The sequence below is a fragment of the Porites lutea genome, chromosome 5, assembly GCF_958299795.1.
Source record: "Porites lutea chromosome 5, jaPorLute2.1, whole genome shotgun sequence".
Lineage (NCBI taxonomy): Eukaryota > Metazoa > Cnidaria > Anthozoa > Scleractinia > Poritidae > Porites > Porites lutea.
The window spans coordinates 6,256,477-6,274,394 of record NC_133205.1 but is presented as its reverse complement, the minus strand read 5'-3'; the positions used below and the strand labels follow the sequence as shown (position 1 = coordinate 6,274,394).

Below are 17,918 nucleotides of genomic sequence, written 5' to 3'. Positions count from 1 at the left end.
TCTGTTCACTTCCTTGTGCGCTTATTCTTACTTGCGTTCCTCATGAGGTAGGTACGCCACAGCCGCGGGTTCTAACCGCCGAGGTCAAATGTTCATCTCGCAAAATAGCGCTTACAGCACGGGACGGCGAAAAAAACATGACACATGACTCATTTAACATTTTCTTCAAACTTTTATTGAAATATTTGCTGTAAATTCTGCATTTTGGAACAAATTATAGCCACCGTATTGTTCATATGTATTTCTTCTATAAATTTCAATCAACAACGGCCCCCAAACAGAGGGTGGTATGCCTGTTGTCAAATGAAAGATATTAGTGCAACAGAAATATGAAAAGTGGAATTTAAAAAAATAAAAAAGGAAAAAAAGAGCACTCGTGCACCTGAATAGTAGTGCGTGATCTCATAACGCTTCGATAGGTTTTAATTAGTGTGACGTAACGCAGCTGATCGACCTGGGAGTGTTGTATCAATTGCCTCAGCGTGATTCAGCATCCATTGTCGTGGATTCGTGGATTCTATGATTTTTTTTAAGTGCTTAAATCTGAAGAGAGACCGCATGTGAAACGATATCGAGATACAACGGGGAGAAATAAAGTAAAATGTTTTGGTCAATTTGGTCTATTTAAGCGGGAAAAATTGAAATAAAGCGCGCGTAATTTTGGACGGACCAAACTCCTAATTGTACCAGTAAGCAACACGCTCGCTAACCATGTTAGTGAGAATGGTTTCGGCGACTTAAAAAACACCGGTGTTGCTGTACGGTGGTAGTAATAACTAAACTTTGAAAAGCGAAACAAAATTCACTATTCTTGCAGAATGGCGGGATTTTTCATTGTATTGAGTAAAGCAGAAGACATTCATTACTAATTAACCTTAGATCAGGCCCCATTTTAGAGGTTCTCATACATTCTCTCTAAAGGCCTGCGCTAAAAATCTCTTTTCGTTTCGCCATGCCCGCCGGAATGTAATTTTCAAAGCGAAACGAAAATAGAGCCTGATCTCAGGTTAATTACTAATAAACTGTCTGCTGACTGTAATGTACTGAGAGAAAGGGCACCGCAGCCTTTGACTAAAAACTTTTACTGAGAAACAAATCAGTTGGGCTTGTTGCAATTTCCTAGTCTATTATTTTTTATTAAATGTGACAAGGAACTTAACTTCAGTTTACGTGACAAAAGGCTTAAACGACAGTGCCATAGGGATCTTATGAGACAGTATGGCTCTCATTTTAATTTGTTTAAACTCGGTGAAAAACAAATTCTTTCTGCATCCCGCACTCTTTTGTGACGAAAAGAACCTCATAATGCAAATATTAATTAAACAAACGTATTCATCTCTCTGTAAATTAAGTAATAACCTGTGAAGTGTGAAGTTGTTTGCTAGTTGTTTGAAATACTCTAGACGTGATCAAATCTAACAAGACAAAAGATTTCATAAGGTGCTAAGAAGATCATATGGTTCCACGCTCCATGCAAAGCTATACAAAGTACAGTCTGTAAAAAGCCCCACACGGTCGAATTGTAGTGTTTGTTTTTGCACGTTCTTCAAATAAATGATTTATCTCAGCTGGAGCATCTATTGACGTACTCTTTGCCGAGAAAGGATATCTTGAGTTGACTGTACTGAAGTGCTCATAATATCTGAGGTATGTTATATTTGTTAATAGTTAACTGCATTTAATCGATATCAAACGGATTTTCGCATTGCTCGCATTTCTTTGCAGAAACCTCAAGTGGTGTGGTCACATGTTTGCAAGCCGTGCGGTAAAGTTGTGAAGTACGAGGTCTCTTGTCATGTGTTTTGGAGTCCGTCTTGTCATAGTATAGACCTTAAAATGTCCTCGAAAAGCCCCAAACTGTCCAGACAACAGGTAAGTAGATGACATCTTGAGAGAAATGATCCCGACACGACAACATTATCATAATATTGCGTCGAGGTACGCGGTTTAACATTGTTAACCCTTGACCAATTCGCGCCATTGTAAACTAAAGACGACGCAGACAACTAAGTTGACGGTACATTTATTATTTTAGTACGTCGAAAAATGCTTTTATACTTGGTTAAGCTTCATGCTTATTTATCTAGCTTCGTGGCATTAAACGACACGTTTTGCACGGAAGAAAACATTACGTCAGAGACGCACTCAAACATAGCGAGGAGATCCCGAGATTTTATTCTAGCGTTTACATATTTGATTTGGCGAGCAAACAATCGACACATACTGTAAGTGTGTTTGACAGCTTGTCGGAAAATGCCTATGTTATAACTTTTACCGTGGTTTGCTTTATTTCTAACGGGAAAGAGTATTCTGTCTTCCTGAAAATATTTTACAACGTGTCAGTGTAACATGATCTTCGTGTCATACCGATAGTTAAGTATGATTTTTAATCGCAACTACTTTTAATTTTAAAAGTAGACACAACTACTTTGCACACTTCTTAAATATAATCTGTTAGGATAACCCTTTGTTGCTGTTTCTTTAAAATATACCATCACTAATTAAAATTCTGGGTACAATACAAAAAAGTTTTAATTTATTTCACTTTCCTGTATGTCCTGTGTATGTTTATCTATGTTCCGTTTTCCTATATTGCTTCATACCATCCCTCTTTAATGCGTGGGGCTTTAATACATACGCCAAGTAGACGTGGTTTGCAGCCTGCATTTTTACACTGAGGGAAAGTATTTACGACCAAATGTGCTTCACTGTAATTATTGGAAATCAGTATTCTTTGTTCTGAAACTGATCACTTATTATCAGATTATCCATGAATTGCAGCTTTGTTCTTTAACTGATGTTTCGGTGAAAGTAAATCATTATCAGTAAAATGCCTGTCACGCAATATTTCGTGACAATCCATGAACTCTCGTTTTAGTTTGGCCATCTGTGGGTGCTTGTGTTGCTGACTCGGCGAAAAGGTTCTTTTCTGGATAGTTCAACGAAAATATTATTAAGTAGCCGAGGAAAGGAAAAAACTATTCCTATCGTACTAACATCAAGAAATTCACAATTCTTAACCATTAGGACCAAAAATCTGGAATTGTCTTCCTGTATCTATTACAAACTTGTCAAGCTTTCCTTTCTTTAAGAACAAAGTGCTAGAATTTTTCTTAAAATAGTTACTGAATTAGCCTAGCCTTACTCCTTTACAGCCCTTATTTCTTATCATATTGTGATGTTGAGGTGGCCTCCCCTATAAGTCTGGTGGTTTCTTGACTGAGGTCTCCTCTCCTAACAATATGCTGTAGTCTGTAAATTCGTTTAGTAATATCAAGGCTAGTGATGATGATGATGATGATGAAGGAGTCGGTTAGTGGCTCCTTACTTTGTAAAGCATCGCCGGACAAAAGTCAAAACTCCTGTACAAAAATTTAGCCTGATTACTGAACATCGTTATTGAAGATGATGTATTTAGAATGCATCCGACTAGAAACGAAGGGTGTTACAGTTTAACCTTGATATGACGAAGGGCCAAGGGACTGGCAATATGTAAGCTATAACGAGGTTTCGTTATTTCGAGGTTCTTTTACATAGATTTTACTATTACGGGGGTTTAAAAAATAGTTCGAGAACTAACGTAGCTTCGTTAAATAGAGGTTTGTTATATCGAGTAATTATGTTCCACTGTATTACTTTCGACACCAACCCAGATGAAGACAAACACCCAATAGGAGGCCCATTTGACCGGATTTTGTGCCAGTGTCAGTAGCATAGAGCACCAAGGAGTGTTACACCTTCCCCTGCAGGCAATGAAAGTTAATCTAAAAGTCACCCCCAGTGGTCTAGCCTGTGTAGAGACCCCCCACCGCTAAAAAGGGGGCGTCTGCACACAGGCTGCTAACAGTGGTCCTACTCTTTGCCCTTTTGTACACCTCAGCTGTAGGAGGCATCAATGAAAGTTTCTACTCTTTGTATTGTCTACTTAAACAAAGGAAATCAATGGAATTCGCAACTCTCTCTCCCCCCCCCCCATAAAAACCCCTATCTACCGCCCCCTCCCCCTCCCCCCTATGCATGAGCATTGTTTTCACTTTCACTTTTCTTGGGACGATATATATGCCACCAAAAATGAAGAAATTATTTTGCAAAATGGGGGGGGGGGGGGGGGGGTGAACAAGATGTATTACGCATTATGGGCAATGTGAACAAGGCGGGTTGAACCTGGACCCCATGAAATGAAGCACTACGCTAATCACTTATTCAGAATCATATATAGATCGTAGCTGTAACCTATCTGCTTCTCTCTTACTACAAGATATTAACTGAGTTTGCTCACTTTTAGCTCGAAGGCAGTGTAAGCATTTTAAAAGATGAAATTCGAAGGCTCCATGAAGAGCTTCACCAAGTGAAAACAGAATTGCAGCTCGAGCGAACGAGGGCGTTGGATGTGACCTACGCTTTGAAAGAAAAGGAGCGGGAACTAGAGCAATATCAGTGTGATTATGACCAAGAGATGAAGGAAGTTATATCGAAACTCACCCTTTTGGAGGCGGATTTTCTTAAAGAGAAAAAGGAGATCACAAGACTTATGACAGCTAAGGACGCGACCATCGAGTCGTTAAACAACGAGGTATCCACGAAAAACAATCTGATCAAATCACTTCGGAGGAAAGTGGGGTCTTTGCAATCGCAACCTGACAAAGACGACAAATTGATTAAGCTTGAAAAGAAAATGGAAGCTCAAAAGCAAGAAATCGACAATCTTCGAAATGCAAACGCACGCCTGCTCGAATCTTTGTCCCACGTCAGACTAAGTTATCCAAACACTCATCATAAAGGAAGATTTAGACGAGGCTCTTCGCCGGTTGCATCGAAAGGTCATGGAAAAAGCCCAGAGGTTTCAGAGTGGAAAGAAGAACTTTCTGCGTTTTTCTGATCACTCTTATTAAGCATATAATTCCAATGTTCCGACAGGTCGTTACGTGTCTCAACTGTTAAGACCCAACGGAGACTTAAATATCACAATTATATTAGAATAATAATATATGAAAGAAGAACTTTACCCAACTTGCTAGCAAGCCCATCATTTTGAGATAGCTAAACTTGAAAGAGTTCAGACGAACGATTTGGGTGGGTCTTAACCATTTTCCATCGCGATTCTTAAGTACAGGGCTTGCTTGCAGGATTAACATTAAAAACTTAGTGAGTTGCTTTGCTTTCAAAAGTTTTAAAAGTGTTTAAAAATAGGGAGCTTACTGAGTACGAAAGCAACGGCGCGGGGCCAAATGACGTCACTAAAAAGTGAATTTGCACTTTTTCAATATTCCATCTAATTCAATTTGTCAAATGTTGCCAATATTTTTTGGAGGTTGAATTCTAAAGGGCAGAAAAAAAATGTGGTCTTGTGCAATGTGCACGGTGTCCATAAAACGTGAAATTAGGAAGTTTAACATTCTAGTCTAGCCTGAGAAAACAGCCAGACATTTCGCGACCACCGATTTTCCTGCGAAATGACATCTGAAGAACAAACACAGAGATTCCATACTGATGACGTGTCACTACCCAGATCTGGGTAGTGCCTTCTGATTGGTTGAAACAAATTGTTACCAAACAAAAGCACAAACCAGATTAAGGAGGTGACGTCGGCTGTTTTCTCCGGCAGCTTGTCACGTGCCAAGTCTTAGCCAATCTAAAACAATTGCGTTTTCGCCGTTGTCGTTGCCGTCGCCGTCGTCGTCGTCGTCACGTGAGGTCCCTATAAATGGTGAGTTTACTCAACAGGACCACAGAAAGAAGAGGACAACAGTGAGGACGACAAAACGCTTGTGTGTGACAAACGTGACAAGGCTACTACTTGCGTGTTTTGTCATGATCTTCACTTAAGTTCATGTTTTCTGGTCTTTTACAAAAAGACCTGTTTTAAGGTGGGTGAAGTTCGGCGGAAAAGTTTTTCAAACAAAATTATTGTTACACTTGTCGCACAAGGTTCGTCGTCTCTTTCCTCTTCCCTCCTGTTACGTAAGCTCACTAATGACAATCGTCGACGCTCTCAGCCGCGTACCCAAATTCTCTTTTCGTCCCATCCTCTGGAGGGAGGGGATGGGAAAAAAGAGACGGAGTTTCGAGAATATCGCCTTTCATGAAGCCTTGGCCAGTTATTGACGATTGCGAGCCAGGTGTGCTAATCATGTTTAAGGAGTAGGTATGTTAGAGACAGATAGTAGGGTAATACCCGGGTGGGTGTATTCAGTGTACAATCAATTTTTGCCGTGCCGACAAACTCGCGCAGAAACGCTTGTTACGTAGGTCATAAAATAAGAGGAAACCCCGGCCTCGAAATTACTTTTCATAAAAAAGGTTCGGGGTCCCGGGCCACTTCCCCTAGACCCACCGCTGCTCTTGGACTTTCCCTTTTTACGGCTTTAGTCCTGATAACACAGTTTTGTTATCGACTCAAGGACATCGAGCGCATTTTTGAGCACTTAGACACAGACACTTAGTTATTTGTTACTGGACTAAACAGTTAGCGTCGCACGTTAGTGCAACTGTTAAAATACAATAGCAGTATAAGAATTACGGATAAAATGGTAAGTTTAATTAAGTTTATAAAGTGTTTAACGAGTTATAAACACAGCCGGTTTTTTTAATTCCTTCTCTTGAATCGAAGTAAAAGATTCAGAGCCGAATATGGGGCAGTTAGCCAGAGTACCAGAGGTTTTTTCTCTTGAGTTGCGGGATGCGTCGGGTCGTCGCCGAAGCTGGTTCGGAGCGATTTCATTGCTGTTCCCGTCGAACTTTGATCTTTGATTGGATGTGAATTATGAAGACTTGGCCGAAACCGACCACCACTCGCTTGCTGAAACATTTCAGTATAGAATGAGCCAAGCCGTTTAATGAGCCAAGCGAGGCGAACGTGGTATTTTAGGCGAGGCGCGAAACGAGTGCGAAGCGCAAGACGAGGCGAGGGGTCCCTTCACTCGCCTCGCGCTTCGCGCAAAATGGCGCGTCCCCCCCCCCCCCCCACCCCCCAAAAAAACCCTCACACACGTCGGGGTCCTCGAACCAAGAGCGCTCATTCATCCGGTGATTTAATCGACTCAACTATTTACTTTGGGATAAAAACCAGGCAGGTGAACAAGAAGAAAAAAAGGACGCCTGCTAAAATATTATTTTAGCTTGCTTTCAACAGAAAAAGATGCGCTTTTGGATATACCAGCCCTTCTAAGACTCGTACAGATATTTGGACTACTTTTCTTTCGTTTTTCAAAAATAATCGTCGGTTAATCAATAAGAATGTATCACATTTTTTTTTAATATTCGCCAGAAGTGGGTGGTTTTAATGCTGATCCCATCTTATCCGCAGCTAATTACGATGTGCTCCACGCTGATCTAGTTCGAAAATTAAACTAAACAGAAAATTTATGATCTCTATTTTTTAATCTGGTACACCGACCTCTTACTGTGTGGCCGTGATCAAAACTCTTTTCCGCCGAACAATCCACCATCGTTGTTCTTCTTGAGACAATCAAGACACTGAAAGCCACGTCATCTTTGTTTGACGTATTATAGATGAGGGGGGTTTTGTCCGGGGGGTTGTGGTCAATGAAAAACCGATAAACCGCTCAAAAAATTACCCGAAACCGAAAAACCGCTTGTATTTTTTGCCAAAAACCGAAAACCAGATGTTAAAAAGCTGAAAACCCGGAAACGGCAACGGACACCAAAACCGAAAAACCGAAAATCCCACCGCCCCCTCATGTGGCATACCGTATTTATTCGAATAAGCGCCCAACCTCGAATTAGCCCCCACCTCGAATAAGTGCCCATCCTATAGGCAGAAAAAGTTAATAAGCGCCCACCCCCACCTAATCCCCTTCAAATAAGCGCCCACCCCCACCTCAGCCCCCTTCCCCCTCCCACCCCCCCTTAAAAAAATTGAATAAGTACTAATAAGAGACTTTCCCGAAGAAGGAGTTTTCTTCAGAGTATTGTACAGAAACCTTGCCTTGTTCCACATTCGCATTTTTTATTACCAGTTATTGTTTTGTTGCAAAATAAACATACTACACTTGCTGAAAATGGTGAAAATTTAATAAGCGTCCACCGCGAATAAGCGCCCACTGTCAAGGTCCAAAAATTTAATAAGCGCCCAAGGCGGTTAATTAATCGAATAAATACGGTATATACAGTCCTTAGATACAAAAGTTGTAAATATTGAAATTTCAAAGGTCTCAGTGAACCGGGATATCTATGACAAATCGCAGCACTGTCCTCTAACTCAGAGGCTTAACCCTTTCTTAAGCAAATGAGCATTGATTCTGGGGAGGCAAAAATGTTCTTTTTTGAGGCACACCCTTTAAACTCTTTCCAGATTTGCTGGATCCTCCTCCCTTTATCAAGCAGAAAACAAAATCAAAAGTCTAATGACCACAAACAAACAAACGTGTGGTCAGCTTAGTACATGATGCAGTGTGTCGTGACAACAGATGAACAGTCGTAAACCTTCAAAAAAGGCCATTAAAAGCGCTCATTTTCTAAAAACATATTACAATTTATCTACGACTGCAGCAATTTTGTTGCATCCTCACGCCTGGAGGGAAAAATGCTTGCGTATAGCCTAACGACAATTACTTTAAGTCAGATGTAGTGAGACAAAGCACTGTAAATTGAATGAATGAATGAATGCTTTATTTAATGTCGAACACGTGGGAAGTGTTTACACAATCTTCCGAGCCAGAGGCTCATGTTAAAAACGCTCGACAAACTAAAAAATACAAAACAGGATAAAAAGTGAATTATGTATATACCAATATTAAGAAAAACCTAAAAACATCGTAATTTTGGGAAAATTTGAAGAAACTATTTTCTGACCAAAAAAAAAACACTAAAAAAACCCTAAGAACATGCATTAAAATAGTTTAAAACGGAATAATCGTTATTAACTGATTAAAATATTAAAAAAATATAATTATATCAGTATAATTATATATGTATATAAACTAGCCCAAGAGTATAAGAGATAAAGTTATATACAGTTCATACACTGGCACCCAGTGAAATTGACATTATTTAATAAGGCGAGCACGAAATTGCGCTAAAGTACTCGAGGATTTGGTTACAGTTGGTAATTGATTCCATATGTGGGCAATCATGTATAAATAAGAGTTGTGCATGACAAGGCTGTTTTATGGAGGCTGCACAACATTTAATCCACTGTCTCGTAGATTGTATTTAGTTAGCCGAGGTGTAAAAAATAAGGAAATATAATTTGGGCCATCTAGTTTAAAACATTTAAAAAATAAGATAAGCGATTGCAGGGTACGTCTTTGCTCAAGCTTGTCCATATCAGCCATTGCTAGGCAGAAGTCATAGCGGTAGCCGAATTACCTAAATTCAGTAAATTTTTTGGAAATATTTGGGCCGTAATTTAGAAAATTACGATTAAAAGATTATAAATTTGCGTAAATATATAGAGTGTAATAGGCAGACTAACCGCACACGGCTTATGACCGTTTCCGTGGAAACGGCCCGTATGGAAAAATACGGACCAAGTAAGAACCAATTAGAACACTCGGATTTTTCTTCAGCTCTACCTTGTCCCTTGCCGGGGGAAGAGATATTTTAATAACATCAGCTTAGTCCAAATCTAGCTCTGGACAGGAGATAGGCTTTTGCTCTGGAATAGTGATGTGATCAAGTTTGGGTTTCAGTGCTTCCTTTGCATGTAAGAACATGTCCTTGATGAAATAAACAGCGGCCATCATTATTACGATTTTGTGAATCCCTGATAGGTACTTGTTGAGAACTTTCTCGACGAGAGCCAGGCCTTCCTTGCTGCCTTTTTCCATGGTTATGTCTGCAATTGCACGAAAAGGACTGTCTTCTGGTAGACAGAATTCAGGAGGAAGTATTTTGTGTGTATTTGACAAAGTCGTATTATCTTCCTCCAAGTATTTTTCAACGACGTGTACGAAAATCCAGTCGCTCACAAATTCATTAATGCCTATCTGTCGGACTTCCTCTTTAGACAGGTGTGGCTGCTCAGCTTCGAATTTCTCCTTTTTCTCTAAGACAAAGAAATGGTATTTTTGAGCCAATTGCTTTTCCTCACCTTCAAGATCGGCAAGGAAAAGCGGCACAAAGACTTCCAAAATGTCCGATATCTTCTTTAAATTCTTGTAGGCGGCTGGGCGAAGTTCTGTGACGGTCACGTCAAAAATATCGATCCAACTGACGTCGAATTTTTCTGAAGAGGTGCGATATCCAGGAACGCTGCCAATATTGGCAAACATCATTTTCCAAACATCAGTTGGATTCTTTTTACCTTTAAGGCAAGAAAATATGTACTCCAACAGCTCAATTAGTTGCAAAATCTTCACCTGTTGTTTTTTCTCTTCAACGTCCATCGGTGAGTGGGCCAATTTGGAACCCTTCACTTCGTTCAGAATGTCTTCTAAGAGACATCTCCGCAATTCGTTATCATGTGCCTTGGATAGTAGCAGAGATGAGGGCATGAAGAAATTTCGAAGGTTTTCTTGCTTTATTCCTTGCAAAATGAGCTCTAAAACATCGATGATCGTTTGAGATCGAAACTCCTTCTCCCAGGCATGGCCATCTTTGGTAAACAACTGGGACAGAAGGACAGTCTTAAACATGTACGATGGTACTAAGGAGTCTCTCAATCCCAGCCTCATAGACATATCATCTCGTAAGACTTTCAGGACTTTGTAACATGCTTTGAAACCGTCAGGAGAAGTGGCCAGAATTTCTTTCTCGGCCACAGAAAACGAGATGCGCCACTCGTCAAACCCAGCAGGAACAACATGGAATCCAGTCTTCTGGAGAATCCCTTGTATCTTTTGCTGCACTTCGGGGCGTAGATCAGTTAAGAGCTGAACGGGAAGTTTGGATATGGGGAAGTCCAGAGCTGGTGTCAAGTCGACATTCACTTTCAAGTTGTTATAAGTTGTACCCCCTTTCCAGTGAATATCAAGCGTCGTCGATGGCCCATGCGTTTCGGAGTATGTGACACCAGATGAATTTTCCTTGCCATTGTCACATAGTATTCCACGATAAAGGAGCCACAAACGTCCCTCCGACTCGTCCTGGGGAGCTCTGTAGATGCTCAAGCCTTCAGGAGTTTCCACGTTATCTATTGATTCCATGATGAGTTTTTTAAAGTGTCGGGAAAACAAGTATGGACTGAAGCAACCTTTTCTATCTCTGAAGTCTTTCCAGTGATCTTCCTCGAGAAATAGCTGCACGTAGCCGTCAGTCTTCGCACAGGAGCTCTGCTTGATTGATGGTTTGTCTGTAAGAGGGGTTATCTTTACCATGAAGTCGAATTCATTCGGCTGGCAAACTTTCGTTTCTTCGTAGACACTTCCGCTTTTGACCAATGTGTTCTGAAATCTTGGATCACGCTTTCCTACATCTGCCAAGATGTTGCTGATGAGTGTTTCCAGTTTGTTTCGTATCAATTCGGCTTCGCTTTCGTCTTGAAACTTGGCTTTCGCCTCGAAATTTTCTAACATTTCAGACATGATCAGTATTTTAGCCTTTTTCGTAAGGACACGTTTACAACAGAACGTTATAACGTGGAAAGCTCTGAGCGACTGGGGTCACACAGTTTCCCAGTTAAGTACGTAATATCTTTTATAATATATGCTGAATTTTACAAGGGGCATTATAATTGGTTCTTACATATGATCTGTCATAGTAAAGACGTATAGATGGCGTCATTATGTGCAACGTTTACTTCCTACTCTTTTATTACCTAAAATGGATAAATTCCATGTCTCCGTGTGTCTCTTCAGTAAAACATCACAGATGACGTCAAAATGTGGTAAGAACATCATTGATACACTTGCCGAGTGTGCCACTTTTTGGTTCTCAGGTTAGGTACCATCTGTGATCTATTTCTGAACAGATGTACGAAAACATGGAATCTATTTGTTAAATTTTGGTTTGCAATTGACGGCATAACAATCCGAAATCGTGACCTTAGAAGCTGTCACGCATGGAAAACATGGTAATTTTGTCGTGTGACAATTTGTCCCTGAGCACTCAATGCATGAGGAATTTGTGTTTCCGTGAAAATTCGGCCATCCCTCGTGGGTATCGTAACGAAACTGGTCTCAACATGTTTCCATTACCCCTGGGCCATCGAATTTGTGCTTATCGAAAGTAGGCCTTTCCAGATTGTGGTCGGCAACTTTTTAGCAACTTTTAGGATTTTGAGCAACTTTTTTGTCAGAGAGCAACTTCTAGCAACTTTTTGGAAAACTAGCACTTTTTTGGTAACTTTTGGGCTATTTTGAACCAAAATGATGAATAACCACCCTTTTTTAAAAATAAACAAGTTAAAATTCTCATCTTGGCTAAAGTTCTAAACATATTTCTAGTAAAACTCATATTTTTACCCTTTGAATGGGTATCATGTGGACGTAGCCTCAGCCTCGTTCCCAGGGCTTTTCCCTTCCCGTGGGGGGCGCCCACGAATCTGGAAAGGCCTAATCGAAAGGGCACAATCAATTTTGACTTTTCTTTACAGAATCCTCGAATTGTATCATAGACTATCAATTTCTAACAAAGGATCGGGGCAGCATTGGTATCTAATAATAATATTCATAGCCCCACCCCTCCCCTCTCCTTCCTTTTAACTGTAGCTCACCCCCTCGGTACGAATTTCTTTTCTCTCTCCAGCCTTCCGCTGCACTAAAAAGAAAAGATGGCTGCTACAATTTTCACCAAGAGAAAACTGAGCACTCGCCCACCAAACTTACGCTGGTTCTGCAGACTACACCCGTGGGGCCATATTTAAAAACATATGCTAAACAACAAGTCAAGTCAAGGGAAGTCAATAAAATTCTTGATTCACACGAATATTTACAACTGAGATAATTAACAACTGACACACAGTGGTAGGGAGATTCCGTAAATACCGTAAAAGGGGAAAATAAACAGTAAAGCATTTCTTCATCATCAAAGGAAAATCACACAGCTAAGACTTCTGACTTGGGCAAGTTGTTTAAAATAAATATTCTATATCCATAAAGTTCGCTCAAGCTTAAACGTTTGGTTTTTACCTTTTAAACATTACATGCCTTGTAAAATTTACTTCAAATATTCCATAGTAGGTATAATATGTTTTACCACAATTGGCAGTCATGTCCCAATCTAATTGGCCAATTTGCCCTTGTTGATAAGAGTACAGATAACGCTGCTCGCGTCAACGTGTCACCCAATGCCTTTATCAGCGCTCAAAGAGAGGGGAGGTATAGGAAGGTAAATCTCCCTCCTCCCTACTTTTTCAGCCAATTTCTCCTTCCTCCCTAAACTTGGTTTGAAAATTGGCGGCGGGCAACAAACAATTCCTGCACTAAGTCGTAAAGGAAGTTTTCTGACCTTCGGAGTCTCGCCTCTACACCAACATACGGCACGAAGATTGCGTAACCACCGTATGTCATGCATACGAAGATTTTTGTGGAGAAAAAGCCGTGTGGGGTACTCCAGGGATTTAAAGTTTTGTTTTGAGCATTCGGTTGTTTCTCAAAAAAGAAATAAGCGCCCTGTCACGAACAAGTGCCCTTCCTTAAAGTACCAAAAGTAAATAAGCACCCCGGGCGCTAAATCGAATCATTACGGTGCTTAAATTAGCTAGAACAGCAACAAAAAAGATTTGTTAAAATCCATTTCGAATTTGCATATTTGTCTTTCTTTCCTAGTCATTTGAAACTGAAATGATAAATACGTTCATATACTCCCGTAGTTCCTTCGAAAACCATACCCGATAGGGAAATCCTATACCCGTTTTTAGACCAAAACGCCCCCCTCCCCACCCCCCCCCCCCAAAAAAAGTATTTCGATTCTTTGACTTTTTTGGGTAGTAAATTCTGGCAAGTATTTTCTTGTCATCCCGCAAGTTGAAATAAGCCCTGAAGTTATCTCCTCATCGATATCTCCCTACTCCCACAACATTTCATTTTCTCCCTCCTCACTACTTTTTTAGGTCATTTCTCCCTCCTCCATATTGTGTACCTCCCTTCTCCTCAAACATGGATAATTAATCATTTTATTTGACATAGATATTTAGCCTGTGTACAGACGTCCCCCCTCCCTCAGAAAAAATCGGGAGAAGAGAATTCCAGAATTTTTCTGAGGGAGGGGTGACGTCTGTACACAGGCTACGATATTGTAATATATTGATATTTACACCCAACCATAAACAGTAAAAGAAGATTTTCAGTAATTGATTCGAAGCATTTCGACAATTGTAAATCTAATTGCGAAGCAAGGTTGCCAATAGACGTTCAATGTGCCTAATCTAGATCCAACTCTGGAATTGTGATGTGCTCAAGTTTAAGTTTTAATACTCCCTTGGCACGGACAATTATGTGGATGACATAGTCAACAACACCGTCCATAAGGAACTCCTCTGGGACCATGAATAGACCCCCCTTTAATCGCTGTTTCAGCAGAGCAAGGCCTCTGCTACTGCCTTCTCTCGTTGCCACTTCAGCAACACCCCGGAAGAAACCTGATCATGTAAATTCAGGACGGATTGCTTTATGAAGGCTTGGCAAAGTTGAGTTGTCGTCGTCGATGTAATAGTCAACAAAATCATCTATCCAATCAAAGGCAAATTGATGAAGAGACACTTTCTTAACGTCATTTTCTGTTAGACGCATATGTTGACGCTCGAAGTTCTCTTTCTTCTTAAAGAGGAAGATCTTAAATTTCTGAGCCAACAAGTTCAGTTCCCCTTTAAGTTTGATCAATAACTTCCTGAAAAAATCTTCCGTAAAATTCCATATCTGAACCAACTTGGAATAAGCTTCCTCACTAAGCTCTGTGCAATTAAGGTCGGTAAGCTCGTTCATGAACCAAGCATGCTTCCTAGAGTTTGGAACGTTGCTGATGTTGACAAACACTTTATTCCAGACAACAGAAGGATTCTTTCCACGGAGAATACACGAGATCATGTAGTCGAGGACATCAACCATTTCCAAGACCCTTATCTGCTTTCTTCTTTCTCTGGCCTTTTCCTTGGAAAAGGCCATTTCCATCCCTCTTATCAAGCAAAGCATTTCCTCCAGGACACACTGGCGCAGCTTGTTCTCGTGATCGGACGGAGAGAGCAGGTTATACCTCCGTAGGAAGCAACTCTGAATCTTTTCCGCTTTCACACTTTACATAACACGTTCCAAAAGTTCAATTATCGTTTGGGAGCGAAGTTCCTTTTCCCAACGATGACCATTCGTGAACAGCTGAGACAGAAGAACTGACTTGAACACGTACGATGGAACCAGGGATGGATCCCATCCAAGTTTCTTCGACACAATATCTCTCACGATTTTCAGTACTTGGTAGGACTGTTTTAAGCCGTCAGGAGAAGTGGCCAGAACTTCTTTCTCGACCATAGAAAACGAAACGCGCCAACTATCGAAGCCCGCTGGGACGACGTGAAATCCCCACCTCTGAAGAATGCTATTCGCTTCGACCAAGGGGATTTCTACCAACGGAACAGGCAGTTTGGAAATGGGGTAATCTATGGACAGTGTCAGATCAACACTTATCTTTAAATCCTGGTAACTACTTCCTCCTTGCCACTGTACATAAAGTGTCGTAGCTGGGCCATGATTTTCCGAGTACATAGCACCAGATTGGCTTTCTTCCCCACTGTTTCCTAGTGGATCTGTAAACACAGGCCACCAAGTTTCTTTAGATAATGATGGTCTCGTTCTAAACACGGCCAAACCTTCAGGTACTTTGATATCGTCAAGAGATTTACTCACAAGCCTCTTGAAGAAGCGGGATAGCAGATTTGGACTGAAAAAACCATCGGCATCTTTGAAATCTTCCCATTCACGGCTTTCAAGGGAGAGCTTCACATATCCATCGCCTTTGTTGCAGGGATGAAGAAACGGCGTGTTCGTCAGGGAATTCACTCGGATCATGAAGTCGAACTCATCTGGCTCACAAACTTTCGTTCCTTCGTAAACACTTCCGCTTTTGACAAATGTACTGTGAAATCGGCTGTCGCGCTTTTCCACTTGGGTTAGAATGTTGCTTACGAGTATTTCGAGTTTCTCTCGAATCAGTTCGGCTTCGCTTTCGTCTTTAAAGTTGGCTTTTTGTTCAAAGTTCTCCACAATGTACGACATGATGGCGAAAAAGTCTTTTGTTACCGTCAAGAACTTTTCGTTTTCGTGCGTTGCATTGTTTGAGGTATCTATTGTACGTGGCCCACTACGGTGGCCCACAAAGGCAATACACAAATATATGTTATATTACTGCATTCTATATCTTAGTACACAAACATATTCATCGGTTGTGCGTGTAGAAATATCAGTACAATAAATATACACCAGTACAACAATATGTATCCCAGTACGGAAATGTTAATTTCAGTACAAAAATATAAACTCCACTACAGAAAGATATCTGCAATTCTTAGTACACAAATAACAGCTCCATTACCAAAAAAATATCAATCTCTTAGTACAAAAACATAAATTTAAACTCCAGAACAAACATATTCATTGCGGTGTGTGACTAAATTTTTAAGTACAATAAAGTACATGTATACAAGAGTGCAACAATGTGTAACCCAGTACAAATATAAAAGTTTTGCTACAGAAAAAATAAAAACGAAAAATTGGAGAAATCGGTAGGTACTTCATATATGATTATTACACTATAATAAGCATATATTTAGGTACATGGTACCTAAACAAACCTTATATATTTCATTATTATAATTTATCTCGACTATATAGCACTAAACACAACCATACACCTCTATACAACCCTTTACATCACCATCCAACAGCATGCACCCCTACACCTCACCAAATACCTCTAAACATACACCCATTTATAACACCATGCACCTCTATACCTCACCATACACCCATGTATAACACCATGCACCTCTATACATCACCATATACCTCTTTTCATCACCATACACCCCCATGTATAACACCATGAACCCCTTACATCGCCATATACCTCTATACAGTACCATATACCTCTATATATCCCCATAAACCTCTATACATCACCTTACACCCCTATACATAACCATAGACCTCTACACATGACCATTTTATACAAGTGCATGGTTATCAATAGGGGTGTAAGATGTTTTATAGAGGTATACGTTGATGTATAGGGGTTCATGGTTTTACACATGGGTGTATAGAGGTATATGGTGATGTATAGAGGCTCATGGTTTTACGGGTGTATGGTGATGTAGAGAGGTGTATGGTGATGAAAAGAGGTATATGTGGATGCATAGAGTTGCATGGTACTATGCATCGGTGCTGACATGGGTGTATGGTGATGTATAGGGGTGTATGGCGTTATACATGGATGTGTGGTGATGTATAGGGGTGTATGGTGATGAAAAGAGGTATATAGTGATGTATAGAGGTGCATGGTATTATGCGTGGGTGCTGAAATGGGTGTGTGGTGATGTATTGGGGTGTATGGTGATGTATAGAGGTATATCGCGAGGTATAGAGGTGCATGGTATTGTACATGGACGTGTGGTGATGTATAGGGGTGTATGGTGTGGTATAGAGGTGTAAGGTGGTGTTTAGTGCTGTCTAGTCGAGATAATTTATAATAATGAAAAATATAAGGTTTGTTTAGGTACACTATAATAAGCATATATTCAGGTACATAGTAATAATCATATATAAAGTACCTACCGATTTTTTCCAAATTTTTAAAAAAATATTTTTCTGTACCGAAACTTTTATTTTTGTACTGAAATTTATATTTCTGTACTGGGATACCTATTGTTGTACTGTTGTATACATGTATTTTATTGTACTGAAGAATGTAGTCGCACAACCGATGAATATGTTTGTTCTGGAGTTTATGATTTTGTACCGAGAGATTGATATTTTTTTTGTACTGGAGCTGTTATTTGTGTACTAAGAACTGGAGATATCTTTCTTTTC

At 40.2% G+C, this 17,918-nt stretch overlaps 2 protein-coding genes across 2 annotated transcripts; one reads left to right on the top strand and one right to left on the bottom strand.

Moving 5' to 3' along the window:
• Positions 1–1,729: 1,729 nt before the first annotated feature.
• On the top strand, positions 1,730–5,585 carry LOC140937691 (uncharacterized). The gene is made up of 2 exons (XM_073387256.1): positions 1,730–1,872; positions 4,286–5,585. Exons 1-2 carry the CDS (start codon positions 1,837–1,839, stop codon positions 4,877–4,879), a joined length of 630 nt encoding a protein of 209 aa, XP_073243357.1. The 5' UTR covers positions 1,730–1,836; the 3' UTR covers positions 4,880–5,585.
• Positions 5,586–14,095: 8,510 nt separating this feature from the next.
• On the bottom strand, positions 14,096–16,116 carry LOC140937205 (cyclic GMP-AMP synthase-like receptor). Its single transcript, XM_073386740.1, has one exon. It carries the CDS (start codon positions 16,107–16,109, stop codon positions 15,135–15,137), a length of 975 nt encoding a protein of 324 aa, XP_073242841.1. The 5' UTR covers positions 16,110–16,116; the 3' UTR covers positions 14,096–15,134.
• Between the last annotated feature and the right edge of the window lie 1,802 nt (positions 16,117–17,918).

Excerpts from the sequence above, each read along its gene's own strand:
- LOC140937691 (XM_073387256.1), top strand. The coding sequence starts at position 1,837 with ATGTCCTCGAAAAGCCCCAAACTGTCCAGACAACAG. Across the intron at positions 1,873-4,285 it reads CCAAACTGTCCAGACAACAG|CTCGAAGGCAGTGTAAGCAT; the intron begins GTAAGTAGATGA and ends GCTCACTTTTAG.
- LOC140937205 (XM_073386740.1), bottom strand. The coding sequence starts at position 16,109 with ATGTCGTACATTGTGGAGAACTTTGAACAAAAAGCCAACTTTAAAGAC.